The 14,588-nt window shown below is 35.8% G+C and overlaps 1 protein-coding gene across 3 annotated transcripts in view; it reads left to right on the forward strand.

The window, feature by feature from the left end:
* ATP9B (ATPase phospholipid transporting 9B (putative)) overlaps positions 1–14,588 on the forward strand; it is a 166,371-nt gene that overhangs the window by 91,039 nt on the left and 60,744 nt on the right. For all 3 annotated transcript variants that reach the window (XM_063403788.1, XM_063403796.1, XM_063403804.1), the window contains exon 11: positions 4,036–4,112. In XM_063403788.1, the coding sequence (XP_063259858.1) occupies positions 4,036–4,112 (77 nt within the window). The remainder of the gene's footprint in view (positions 1–4,035; positions 4,113–14,588) is intronic.

The following is a 14,588-nucleotide window of genomic DNA, read 5'->3' on the forward strand; positions in this document are numbered from 1 at the left end:
AGAGGAGAAACAGAGAGCTACTACTGATACCCAGGAAACTAATATGTACCTGAGTTGCAGATACAAAGCTTTGTTTAATTTTAAATACAGCTTTGTATAGGACATACAGAACAATTTTTGGGTGAGGGGGCTCTCCTCCCAGTGATTAATAGATATTGAATTTCCTGATACCACTCTGACATACTACAATACAGTATGGACATATTACAAAAGCCCCAGTGTGTCAGTTTGGATAGTCCACTATCTCTAAGATAGATGCCATTGCTATTTGTCAGGGTGATACAGAGGGTCAAGGTTAGTCTGGGAAAAGTGTTTGGGGAATTATGTGGGGAAATACCTCAGAAAACTTGATCTCTGGTTGCTGATGCCCTGACAGTTCTAGAAAAGAGAGACCACAAATCAATTATTTTGCAGATCAGTAACAGTAAATTTAAGTGTATAAAGGTTTCAAGAAATCTTATCAACTGCATCTTGAATGCAGATTACCAAAACTTGTGAAAATACCAGAATACTATAATAATGGATTCTGCAGCGAAAAAAGCACCTATTATTAGAGCAGTAGAAGTGACAAGAAAAGTATTTGCTATAATTTAATACTTTTTATTTTCTTCATTAATTTTTGGGAACCAAAAAATTGATTCAATAAAATTGTGTCATTCCAAACAACTCAAGAATAAACTATTCCATGTCATTTTTTATATCAAAGTATAATATTCAGGAGAGTGAGATTACTCAGATTTGTACATTTGGAAGACATTTACTTTTCTTGGATTTAGTATGTCTCTTTACCCCTTAGAATAACAATAAGCTAAATGGGGGGGGGGGAAATTCATTTTACCACACCTAATATATACCCAGTTTCAAAATTGATAGCTTAGATATCTATATGGAAATTCCTACTGATATCCAATTTGCAGGGTCTTCTGCCCTTTGCTGTGAAGCTCTGACAGAGATCTGGTGGCCCGCCTGCATGGTGTTTATCCTAGCCCTAGAAAGGATAAAGATTAGTGTGCCAGGATCACACTGGAAACTCTAGCAGGGATGGAAGTCAAAAGCCTTTCTCTTAAGTCCAAAGCATGCAGTCATCCTCTCGTTCTTTAATAAGTGAGATAGGAAAAAATATTTTGAATTTGCTACTTACGGGCAACATTCTAGGGGGTTCTTAAAAAGCAGCAGTAAGGGACAGAGTCTCTGTCATTCTTAATATCTGCATTTTCACTATGGAATTAATAACAGTGCATGAAGAAAGGTAATTTTGGTTAGTGAAAACTTACAAAACTACTGTCCCTGGAGAAACACCTCTAAATATAAGCAAATAACTTAAGCCATTCTGTATTCTGAAAAACTCTTAGTTTATCTTCAGTTAAATTACTTATCTTTCAGATAATTTGTGCTTGTGGCATCAATGACTCTGGTGGTTTTGTTTATTGAAAGCTTTGGTAGGTTTCATTTCAGAAAGGGAGAAAGTTAGCAGTTAAATTTTTAAAAGCCTCAAAAGGTCCATTACAATATGGACTTTAGCTTTTTGTTCTCCACTTGTGGTAATGACCAGTGTGGTTCAAATGCTGAACAAGATAATGCGACGGTCTGAGAAACCTGCTGAGATATCTGTTAAGAGAAGATCTGTATTAACGAAATTGCATCATCATTTTGGCAGATGTCAGTCTTGTGAAGTCACTTTAGATAAAATCAGAACAATTTTATATAACTGCACAGCTGTCAAAAGCAGTATTTTCTGCCAACTCCTACCTACAACTTTAATTAATTTGAGCCCACCCTAGTTTTTATATGGTTCATGTAGTGCTTGGGAGATACCAAAATTGATATGATCACACACAGGACTCAGAGTATGCCTGACTATCACAAACCTGCTTTTATTTTTTTTTCTAGGCCCACATTTGTTCTAGTGGTTTCTCCTAACTTCTGTCCCCCTCATTAACCACTCCTCTTGTAACTATCGGTGATTGTCTGGTGTACAAGACCCAGTTTGCAGAGGCCCCATACATAAAAATACATGAATCGTTGCTTTTAATAAGCTGAGGCTTGCAGTACAGCTGTGCTTCCAGAAATCCCAGATTGGATTCAGTTCATGTTGCTGGACACCAGAACTGTCCCTGGTGCAACCACTGTGGGACAACAATGAAACTAGAGATGGAGTTCCCTACACCAGTGTACTTCAGATCTAATGAACACTTAGTTACCACTGATACTGTGCTAATGCCAGAAATCTAAAATCTAAGAACAACTGTTCTAATCAGAAGTTTAGTCAGATTTAATCAAAATTCTGCTCTTAGTTGAGTAGTCAAAATGGAATTTATCTGACTTTCACCTTTGAAACCAACTTTTCAAGAAGCAAAATACAAGACAAGTAGGACAGTTTGATTTTTTTGAGCTGCAGCAGCCTAGCCAGGCAAAACTTTGTAGAAATGTGCCACCTGTAATGTAGAGTCCTCCCCAGCTTCTATTGAACTAAATACCTATGAAGGCAGAGTTTGCTGTAGCAGGCAGGAGGAGATTCCCTACAGCATATTGTCCATTACATTCTGACTATTGGACAGAGGTCAGCTCAGGATCACTCCAAAATAAAGTGCCCCAAAGGGATGTATGGACATTGGTTGGAGACAATAGAAAGGGTTAAGAAATGATGGATTAGTGACTATTGGAGGAATTTTGGGGTGGCCTGGGCATTGATCAGTGGGTGTGAGCAATGGTTGTATGGATCACTTGTTTCTCTTGGATCTTTGGGGTTTTGTTTTGTTGTTTTGTTTTGGTTTTGTGGTTTTTTTCACATTACAGGATTTATAATCATTAATATTATCTCAAGTATTACTAATATTGTTGTTATGTTTTACTTTGCTTCAATCATTAAACCATTCTTATCTCAGCCCTTGAGTTGTGATGGGTTTTTTTTTTGGACAGAAGGAATTGGTTGGTTGGTTGGTTTTATTTGCTTTTTAAATTTTTTTTTCTTAGTCTCCTTGCCATCCTATTGTTGATACTCTGGGGAGGAAGTGAGTAAGCAACTGCATAAAACTTAGCTGCCTGGGATTAAACCAGGACACATTCTTATTTTTGCAGACATCTTCAATGCAAATATCTTTCACTATCATCTTTTTTGTCTTTGGGTGTTTCTTCAATTTTTTACAACCTGTTACACTACAAGAGTAGTGGTAGCAGATCTTATATGTGGTTCTAATTACCAAAGACAAATTAAGTTAATGTCAGACAAACATGTAATACTTATAATTTTTTTAAAGTTTTCTGAGCAGAGATATTTTGCAAGTTATGTTTATTATTTCTTTATAGCATAGTGACCACCAAAAATATCACATTACTGGTTGTACTGCCGTAAAGCCATTTCAGGTCACTTAATGAAGTAATAGAAATAAAGGGAGTTTTTTATGCTAGAAAGTGTTATGTGATATATTAATAAAATAATAAAATTTTGTTTAATATAAAAAATTATTAAGTGATGCTGAAGCCAAATTTTTCTATACCATGCTGTAAAACTTGACTAAAAGATAATTAAAACTAAAAGATAATTTAAAAATTAAAATTTTTGTAAGCTACCAAAGAGAATATTTCTGTATAACATTCTATCAAAGTAATTAATTGGCTGAACCAGATTTTACATCATTAGAGATGGCCAAAGTAGCAGGCAATTGGAATGTGATGTGTTCAACATAATTTTACTAATTTTTTTATTTCCTGTGCAGTTATTTATGCTGTCCTAACTTCTGAAAACAGTTGGAGGACATTTTAAGTTCAAGTACAAGTTTCTAACCAGTTCCATTTGAAGTGTTGTTTCTATAAAAAAGAAGCAAAGCATGTTATCATCTTTATGGATGTTTATTGCAGAAGTTAAAATTATTCTTCATTTTACATTCTGAAAAACAGCACCAGCAGTGTTGTGTTTAAATGTTGGGAGGTTTTCATATAATTGATTTGTTTAAGGAACTAAATTAGTGCAAGCTTTAATTCAGGAAAAAATTCACTCATTTACTTGATACATCTGGGTTTTTGTTTGTTTTTCAGGAACTGTAATTGGTGTTGTTATTTACACAGGCAAGGAAACACGAAGTGTAATGAACACATCAAATCCAAAAAATAAGGTAAGTTAGTCTTACTCTGGAATTTCCAGATTCTGTTCTCAGAAAACTAAAAAATAGATGTACCTAAATCCAAATATCTAGAAGTTTTTACTGTGATGTGTTTCATGTGTGTTGCTACCTTGAATTTTGGTACAAGAAGTAAATTCTGCCTCAGTTTCCTTTTGAAAGTAAAATGATTCTTCCTTTAGCTAGGAGTGTTACAGGTAGTAGTGGGGGCATTTGTCTTTGAAATATCAATGTTCGTGTTGAGACCTCTATAATTCTGTCTCATAGCTAAATATTAATTTTCACTGCTCCCATATTATTTTACTGTAAAGTATTTGGCTAAAGCTACACAGTGTTTTTAAGGAGTGTTTATAACAGACTGCTAAAGTTTATTCATGTTACCAGTGGTGGTAGAACAAGGTAGCTGATGTTCCAGTCAGTACCCAGAATACCCTTTCAGGGACTTTTGCTAGCAATTAAAACATTTTCAAGAGATTTTTCTATTGAGAAGATACCAGAAGTTTCAGTGCTTCCCTCTGTACAAGATTCTTTCAGTTCTAAGCAAAGCAAATAGCTCTTCACTTAATCAGTAATGGTTCTAATGTAAGTTGAGGAGCACTCTCAATTTTAAAGAAATAAAACTTTAGCTGTGGGCTGTACCTTACAACCTAGACCTGTATTTAGTAAGAAGATAATTATAGTAAGAAAGGAAAAAATTATTGCAAGAGGTTTAGAAAAAAAATCAACTGTGACAGGTTGCCATTTTCACGCCATTCATAATAAGTTGCTCTGAGTAGGAACATCAAGAGCGAAATGATAATACAAATAGCTTGAAGCAGTTATTGCAGTCCCCTGAGTGTATTGATTTGTGTTTCTAATAAAGAGATGCTTTTAAATGTCTCATTGACAGAGACGGGTGATATGTACCATTACCAGGATTAAGATGGCCTTTTATTATTTTAATCTTTGTAACGTGCATTTGAAAATAATAGAGTAAAATGGCACTAGAATGTTTTTGATGTATGGTTAGTTTCTCTTCTACCTGATACAACGATAAGCCCTTCAGTAACAGAATCTTTCTCTTAAGAATTCGGAACAACTTCTGACTAATAAATAATTCTCAAAGGTGTTTAAAATGAAATTATTTAATGTAGTAAACTGACAGGGAAGTATGCATGTATGAGTGTAATATGCATTACCTAAATTCAACGGGTTCTTGGGATTTATTAGGCTTTTAGTAAACGTTAAGTTTTTTGTATGTGACTATTTCAACCATAGTATTGGCATGGAGAATTTTTCTCTGTGGACTGAACAACCATGTTTAAAGCAGTAGCCAACATGTAACATGGCCAGTAAGGATGAACTTGGGAGCTGAAAACAGGAAAACACTTACAGCTCTCACAGCTGAGTAAGTGATAAAATGGAGTACTGCACTGTAAAAAATAGTTGTCATCATTTTTAAGGTGTAGTTTTAGCTGTACCTTTCTGTGGAGTCTGCAACTCACTGTCTCTTATCTTCTACCATGGGATGAGATTGATTTGCATACTTCTGTATGATAAGACGCTTGCTGTCTGTAGGTGATATTTTGTGCTAGCTAGCCATGCAGAAGGTAGACAAACAGTACTCAGTTAGTTCTTTTTCTGTGTACTCGGGAATCTTCCTGTGTTTTCTCAAGCTTGACAACAACGGCTACATATTAGGTAGCGTATATAGCATTAGGACCCAAAAGGAGGGCAAAGGGAGACTAAAATAGCCTTTCAGAGTAGAAGATGTATTACATTGGAGAGATTAAAGATTTGAGCATTAAAAAAAAGAAATTTGCATCCAACTTGCTGGAACAAAATTAAAATTAAATTGATCAATTGTGCTATTGCTGCGAACTTGAGAGGAAAGAAGTCTGCAGCCTTTTCTCCTTTAGGAAAGAATTGTTTGAAATACTGTTTGAAACTAATTCTAAATGGCACATTGTCTCTCTCTGCTCCTCTTTGAAAACAAATGCAAATAACATTTCAGAGATGTTCCTGTACAACATGTTGATACACTCGTGTTGGGAACATAGTTCAGTGATGCTTGTGTCTTCTTTCTCTGGGAGAAAGCAAACACTGAGATCTCTGATTCCCAAATTACACTGTCAAATTGAAACTCATATGTCCAGAAATAAGCAAGAAATATATGGGCCTGACTCTTTTATCAGTCCTCTCTTCATTGAAATACAGATAAGTGCTACAGTTGTATTTTTTGCTGGAGAATAACATTATTGCTGTGCTTCATACTATAAATTTGGGTTTTCTAATGGTAGATTTTTAGTTTTCTTTCTTAGGGGCAGATGTTTTGAATGAACCAACATTAAAATTTAGAGATGCAGACCTGATCTATAAACACTTAGCAAAAGACTGAAACTGAAATAAGTTTATGATATCTTACATAAGAAAAATTGTGAAATTTATGTACCTGTTCAAGTATGGGATTTATTCATATGTTAAACTTAGAAGGATTTATTGTGTTCACTGAAGTATTTAGTCATTCAAGCAACAATTTTCTTAACTTAAAGTCAACACTTACTTGTTTTATTACAATTGTAAAAAATGTTTAATTGCCTAAGGATGCAGACACAGCCTGAAAAACACAAAGATAGAGAGCATAGAATTTTCTTAATGGATCAATTCAATATGTTTTTAATTCCAACAATATAAAGAAAAATTATTTCTGGAAAGGTTTAATTTCAGTCTAAGATGATATATGTTCTGTGCTTCAGATAAATGTGGAAGTGGTAACATCAACATTATATGTAATGACCCTCTGCATTTTACCTCATTGACAGTCACATCAGCTTACTCAGGAATGCAGTTCCAGCCTTTAAAGGAGAAAGAAAAAATCAGATTGAATTGTGCTCCTCACAATGCTGTAATCAGTAATCAATTCTGTTTGGATGGATATTCTTAAACCTTGGCTTTCTAGATGAAGTTGGACTTGTCAATACTAAAGGTCATTTATAGGTGTTAATTAACCAAGAGGGAAATTAACAAACTAAGGTTATTTATTTATTTTCTCCGGCATTTTGTCGTGTTCTCACTCATATATATTTAAAGTGCAGAACAGTTTTTTATAATCTAAATTCAGAGTTACTTTTGCAGCTTTGGTCTTCATAGAAGCAGCCCTTCTGCAAATGTGACTTCTTTCCATCAATGGAAATAGCTTTTGGGGGTGAAGTTAAAAAACCACAGTATCCTTGGTGGGAGGTGGAAATAAATTCAATGGAAAGTATTTTGCGTACGAAGATTGAAACATTAAAATTACTTGGACTTTTCAATATATATACACCCAGAATGTATACACAGTAATGCATCAAAATTAGTAGAAATTATCTTAAATAGAATTCCTGAGAAATCAGTAGCCTCCCTAAAGGAGCTACAGCATGTAATTTGCCTAGTGTGCTTCAGATTCGTATAAAAATAGTTTTAATGTTGCTAATCCTTCCTTACAAGCAGCATTGAAAACACTTTCCCCTCCTCCTTATTTTATGGAATTCTACATCTGCTGTTAAATTTTAACATCAGAAGTAAAACTTTGTAGTAACCATTTCATGTGTACATCAAAATAGTAATATTGTAATATTGTTTTTACCCTAATTCTTAACTAGCTTGAAAGCTAACTAATCTTGTTGTTCCTGCTTTTGTTGCTTGTTTGCTGTTTTGATTTGCTTGTTTTAACAAATGAAAATCTCTAAAGAGTGGTTGCTTTTTTTTGGTGTGTGTGTGTGTATGTTGCCCTTGGTTATTTGAAAACTACTATTCTGGTAGACTGAGGCAAAATAATTTTGCCACTCTCTCTCATTTTTTCTCTCCTCCCACAAAATTTCTTCCTGGTATTTTGTGACCAAATTTACTCCTCTGTATTTAAAAGGCTTTTATCTATGCTCTTTCTCCCTTTTTTATGAGGATGATTTTTAAAAAATATTTGCTAAAAAAGGACACGCCTCCCTCCAATTCTTTATTTGGAGTAGAATGGAATGGCTGGAACGGATTCATGTGTTCCCAGAAACGGATGCTATCACCATGAGATCTTCCTAGTTTGCTGAGTGTTCATACTAAAGTAGAAGTGTGCAGCTTCTCACACTCTTTAATGTAAACAGAAGATTGTGTTTTGTAAATATTGCCATTGTTATGAATTCCTTCTCCAAGAGAAGGGGAGGTTGAATGGACAGCCTCATTGACCAATGTGGGTAAGAGGTGGGAATGCCTATTCTCCAGTCCATGGTCACCTTGCTAGAAATATAAAATAGGAAAGAATAAACAAGGTGGGGATTTTCTGCCCTGCTGCTCTGATCAACCCAAACTCCAGCTCCGAGTGTGTCTTTCTGGCTAGGCTCACAGCGACAGGATGCCACTTCACCAATTTCCCTGTTCAGCATAGCTTTTTCTATACTCAAAATATACGCTTCTTCTGCCTTGACACATTTTTTTGAATGTCAATAAATTAGATTGTCCAGCATCTTGTTAGTGGCATTAGTAAGCCATTCTTATCTGTTCTACTCCAAAGGCGTCTGACATTTCTAAGTCCAATTTGCATTTCTGTTCAGAACTTCATAAGGCCATTGACTTTTTCCTGCTGCTACATTGTTGTACAAGAGCCCAGTAATTTCACTTGCATATTTTCTGTTACTAAATTGATAATTTGGTGTTCAGTCTGTTTGAGAAGAATGGCTTTCTCTGGCTGTATGGCTGAAGGGTCAGGATAAGAGTAGAACAGTGAAAACTGTTACGTGGCTCTTCATGGCAAATGTTAAGGATTTGTAAGAAAAATGTTTATGCAGCACTTATTATTGAAGTATAGTCTGCTGTAGTTAATCCTCCTAAAAACTTCTCTTTGTATTGGATAAAATTGAGAAAGCTGTCACTTTAGAGGTAGTATGTAGTCCCCATACTTAGTTTGTCCTCTGGCACAGAGCTTCTGTCCAAGAAAGTGCTTAACTACCAGTTTCTCATGAAGTATGAGAATCCCTCTCTTGGTGTATGGGAGAATGTGTGGGATCAGGCCTCAGGAAAGTACATGTAATGTAGTGTTGTAGATGTTTTTCTCTTCATGTGCTGTCATCTCTGAGCAAAGGAAGGATAGTAGCACCTTGAAAAGCCTAGAGTGTCTCAGCAAGAAGGATAGAACAGTATTAGGTAAGAGGAAGACAAAAGGTATTTTTCTTTAAAAGTTTGGAAAGAAAGGGCTAAATGGTAGAGGAGGCACCTTTGTTATTGCAAAATTAGAACGTAGAAATGTTGATGCTTGGAAACAGCAGTATTTTGGCAAACCAAGAACAAAAATTTTTTTGTCTCTCTGAGACAAAGAGAACATCTACCTACTGTAATTATCTTTAACACCATTAACTGAAATAGCAAGAGTGTCAAAGTGGGAATTTCAATGCTTAGATGACTAGTATGGAAAAAGCACAATTCTTCATAAGGGACCTGAGGTTTTCCATTTTCTTTGATATATAGAAAACTGGAAGAGTGCTAGATTTATACCATGAATTTAAGATAATATGAAAACAATAAGACTGAAAGTCTTCACTGACTTCCTTATGTGCATTTGTAGACAGAAATCACTTCATGCAAACAGTCTGTTGTGCTGGGGGTTTGGTACAACCTAATATTTTATTTACAGAGTGCTGCTTCTTTTCAGAGACTTGGTTGGGACACTTTTGTCCGCATTGCCAATGTTTTTCAAGTAGTGATGTATATATTTTTATTCTCTTCTTCTTTACATTGTTCTCCTCAAAAGAAATAAAATGGTAGTACTACAAATGGGAAACTGAGGCACAAGAGATAAAGGAGGTAGGGTGGGAGGAAAGCAGAAAGAGACTCAAAAGAAAGAGGAATTGTGGTCAGTTTAAGGTATTCAACTTAATTTCTTATCCAATCTAGCTGAATGTTTTACAGTACTCTTAGGTTTCAAAATTACTAATTTTGGGTTTGTGTCACATGATGTGTGTGGAATGGTGTGTACATGATGCCTGTAGCCTTAAAGTTCATCCTAATGTATTTTATTTGATATCTCAAAAGTATTAGATCATCACTAGCCTATCTACTTTGCTGTTATATCCCTTAGCTACAGAAATTGTTCCATGATGTGGCCTGCTATCAATTGACAAGTTAAAGTTACAGAATAATCTATGCCCTAACTTCTTATTTGTTCTGAAACCAGCAATTAAACATATCATGCAATTGATATACCAAGGCATGCAATGGGTCTTTTCTGGCTGCATGTAAGTTGTGTGATGCACTGTCTTGCTGTGTGGTGCCTGAGGCACTCAGCCTGAATGCTCACAAGGACCATACTAAAGAGGTTGGCTGTGCTGTGCTATGGTACTGCTTTTTGTGGCATGGATGTTGAATCACTGTCCTTTTCCAATTGCTGCCACTTTCTGTTTACAATCCTACTGCAAGGCAAAGTATCAGCAACAATATAGAGTTTAATTCTAAACAAAATCATCGCTGTACAACAATATACAGAACAAGCGAGGGAATGGCTCTTCGTTAGTGAGAGAATTCTCATTGTACTCTGGGTAAATTTCTGAGTTTACTGTGTATTTTGGAGTTCATGCCAAACTCTCCCACTGATTTTGCAAAGCTACATAATTTATTCACAGCTGTAAAATTCCTACAGTGTTAAATTCATTCCGTATTATAAGGCTATAGAAGAATAAAAATTGATATGTGCCAGAATGTGAATGACAAACCACAAGCCATGTCTAACTTGGAGTCCTAAATTCTTGTGATTTTCATTAAGAATGTTAGTTGATGTTCCGTGATTGCTCTCTTCACATTTTGGAGACTCCCATTAAAAAGTCGCTTGGATTTTGTCATCTTAGCATTTTTAGAACATGTGTAGGTTAGAATTTGTCTCAGTAGTTCAGTGTCATTTCACACCGGTGTTTAAGGAAGGATCAGTGGTGGAGTATACCATTTCTGAAGTACTCTATAAATCTTGTAAAATTAACCTCCAAAATAGTCAGAACAATTCTTAAACGGATCAAGTTATGGAATAGCAAAAGCCTGCTGCTATTCAGCTTATTCACCAAAAATTACATGTATTTTACCTGTGGCAGTCTAGGCTAAAATGAATGATTTGTGGTAAAATAAAGAAAACATAGGAAATGTCATTCTGCAGGAGACAGTGCAAAAGGGAGATTCCCTGCACGTTTGTCTTGTGTGGAAGGAATATCCCAGTAAGCTCTCAAAGAGGCAGACCCTGATGGCTGTTTCCTCTCAGCTGCTGCCTCCACTGCTGCTAGTCAGCTGAGGGAGTTTGCTTTTCTTCCTTACACTGCTCCTTATGGCTTTGTTGCCATTTAGAATTTAATCATGCCATTGGCAAAATGCAGCTGCTGGGAGGTGGAGAGGGTAGCGGCAAGGGGCACGTCCTCTCAGAGGGGACTTGGGACCTCATCCCACAGCTTAGAACTGTGGCGCTTTCAGAAGGCTCCACCTACAACGTCTTGATGGCAGTGAGCGAGCCAAAGTGGTGGCAACCAAAATAGTGATGTTGTGGAAGGAGGCTGTTTTGTGTTTTCCTACATTAGGGTTATGTTCTGTGCACTGAGTGTTGTTAATAAGAACAGTGTACCACAGTCAGCAGGGTTTTTGTGGGTTTTTTTTCCTTATTGTGTGTATTTTATTGGAAGTCTGAAACCTTCTTTTTGGAATTATTCTTTCCTTAGTTGAGATCCATGCAAACACATTTCTGAAATGTCTAGTTTCAAAAACTTAATGCTGCAACTGTGTAGAAAGTCAGGTGTGCCTAAGGTCCTTATAAACTCTAGTTGTTATTAGGAAGAGTCTATATAATTTGTCTTTTGCGTAATTTTCATGATTTCTGCAGTTGTTTTCATATTTTTCTGAATAAGCTTAATTTTTTCCAATATGGAAAGGAACTATATAATAAGCAATAGAGATATTAGTTCTAGTGATGGTTAAGTTCAAAGTATATTGATTATTATTTTTTACAATTATTATGAAAGAGGGATGTCCTAAATGTCAGAAACTAGGATGTTTAGGACCCACAGCACATTCTTAGAATAGATGCTCATCAGATTTTCACAACTTTTATTTGGATGCTTTACAATTATTAATTATTGTTTACTGTTATGATTGGATAGCCTTCTCTTTGTGTAGAGCAAGTGTATGAAAACATCTTCTGAGGTTTTCATTTATGTGACTCCATAATTTATGCAGCTGAAGTCTCATGTATTTCTCTAATTACTGGAGGCTCAGAAACCATCATGATTCACATGACTTGAAATCTTAGTTTACACTGATGGACATCTAGAGGGAAAGGAAAGTTCTCTCTATATCAGGAAATAGAATTTCTTTTGAAGTAGGCTGAACATAGTGATCATAATTAAGATAATTTACTTAGTTGTGTTTGCATGCTTGAAGTAACAAGCTTGTCATATTCTTAGCAAATACAATCTTTGCTCTTCTTTTTTACCTCAGTTCAGAGAGCAAGTCTGTGAATACATTTTAGTATTAACATCAGCATTCCAGCTTGTACAAGATGAAAATAATGTGGTTTGGATTGTGGATTAGTTTGTAACGAGTGGATTGCTCTTCATATTCTTCCCATCATATCTTTTGGAATGTATCCCAAAATACTGTTTATACAAAACAACATTCAGTTTCATTTCTTTTATTTGGAGATACTGTGGAATTTTTTCTTAATCTCATAGTCTACAAGGAATCCACTCAAATATTTTCTTTTATAAAAGCAAAGATAGATGACTTGTGCCTCAGCTCAAGAAAGAAAGATTCTTAGTGATGTCTACTGGATTTGAGAGATAGGCCTTTTTTTTTTGTTTTTCTATGTGCCTATCACATAGAACTCTTCTTCTAGTCTAAGTTTGACAGTGGCTGGACAGTTGTTGATTTCAGGTTTTTTTGAAAAAAAGTTGAAAAAGTTTTTGATTCAGTTTGTTGTGATTCCCTACTGTATGGTCTCTGGAAGACACTATACTAGTACCATTCCTCTGCTTTGTATTCAGTATACCTTTCTTCTGACTGCCTTTCCCCCTTGTCTTGTTCTGCTTCTCCACCCTATTATTCTGGTCTAACACCTTTACAAGCTCCACCTACCCCTCCCTCCCTCCTTCCTTGCTTCCTTCTCTTTACACGTGACACATGCTTGTTTTTTCCTCTGACAATGTAGTACATTTGTGAAGAAGAAAGTTTAAATCTTTGGTAAGATTAAATTATCAAATAATAATCCATCACAATTTGTTTACCTTGAAAAATGCTATCTTGGTTAGTGTGCACTCATTTTGCAATGATAAAAGATCATGATCCTGGTTCACCTCTTCAGCTCTTATATCCATCTTCCTCCTTAGCCTGTTCAGGCGTCTCACCTTCCTTTTAAAGCTTTTATCGCAACCCATGTATCTTTCATCTGCTCTGCTATCGACTTGTTGGCTTCAACTTGTGAATGTATGGTTGATTTTTTAACAGTTTTATGGATGGGAAGAGATTCCCCACAAGCAGCTGAGTAGCCGTTTCATTGAACTTATCTATACATACTTTTGAAATTCACAGAGGTTCTCTGGCTGTATGTCCACCTCTTATTCTCACTTTTGGATTTTTGTTTCAGCTATTACTGTATCATTACTTTCTCCTTTGCACTCAAATCAATTTGTCTGTTCCTTGGCTTGTTCAGGTAGTTTATGCAGTACCTGGTGAAGGGCTGTGTCCCATCTAAGGGGATCTCACTCTTAATTTGCAGTTAAAAAAGCTGAAGCAAATTTGTGTGTATTTATAAATGTGGAGGTTGTAGGAATCAATTTTTGCAAGTGAGATACACCTGTATCTCACTTGCAAAAGTGCTGTGAAACAGTACTTTCGAGGGCACTGGCAGAACTGTGTAGGGGTACCCATTAAAGTGTTGCATTCCATGTATGAATCTTTCCCTGGCCTTTTTTTCCTCTTGCATTGAAGCATTTGTTCAGTCAGTATCTTATTCTTGCACTGAAGAAAAAGTGTGTTTATGTAGCCCCTCCTTTGGGACACAGGTTTGAATTGTTCAGCAAATACATTAGCTGATGTTCCTACCAGTTTTGTAATGACTCTCCCCATTGTGAGGCTAAGATATGCTCTGTATGCATTGTTTTATTTTTAAATGTATTTAATTCTGTAAACACTAGGTGAGCTTTTAATGCCTTGCATAATATTTTATATTCTATTTTGACCTTCCAATTTTCTTTGAGAACCTGAATAATTTATTTCTAAGTACTGAAGAGTTTTATAGTTGTACTACACAACAGTTTCCTTATGGAAGGTCTGCTAGCTTCCAATGACCCTTAGCTGCCATCTGGTAAAAATTCAAAGTGCTTCTGTCATCTGCTGCTAATTGCTGTCACCTGCATATTGCAGTCACTGAGCAACTTGGAGTGCAGTAAAGCAGGAGGCATACTGCTTTGTATAGCTGCAATCTATCCATAATACCCATGATTT

Source organism: Prinia subflava, chromosome 1 (genome assembly GCF_021018805.1).
Source record: "Prinia subflava isolate CZ2003 ecotype Zambia chromosome 1, Cam_Psub_1.2, whole genome shotgun sequence".
In the NCBI taxonomy this organism is placed as follows: domain Eukaryota; kingdom Metazoa; phylum Chordata; class Aves; order Passeriformes; family Cisticolidae; genus Prinia; species Prinia subflava.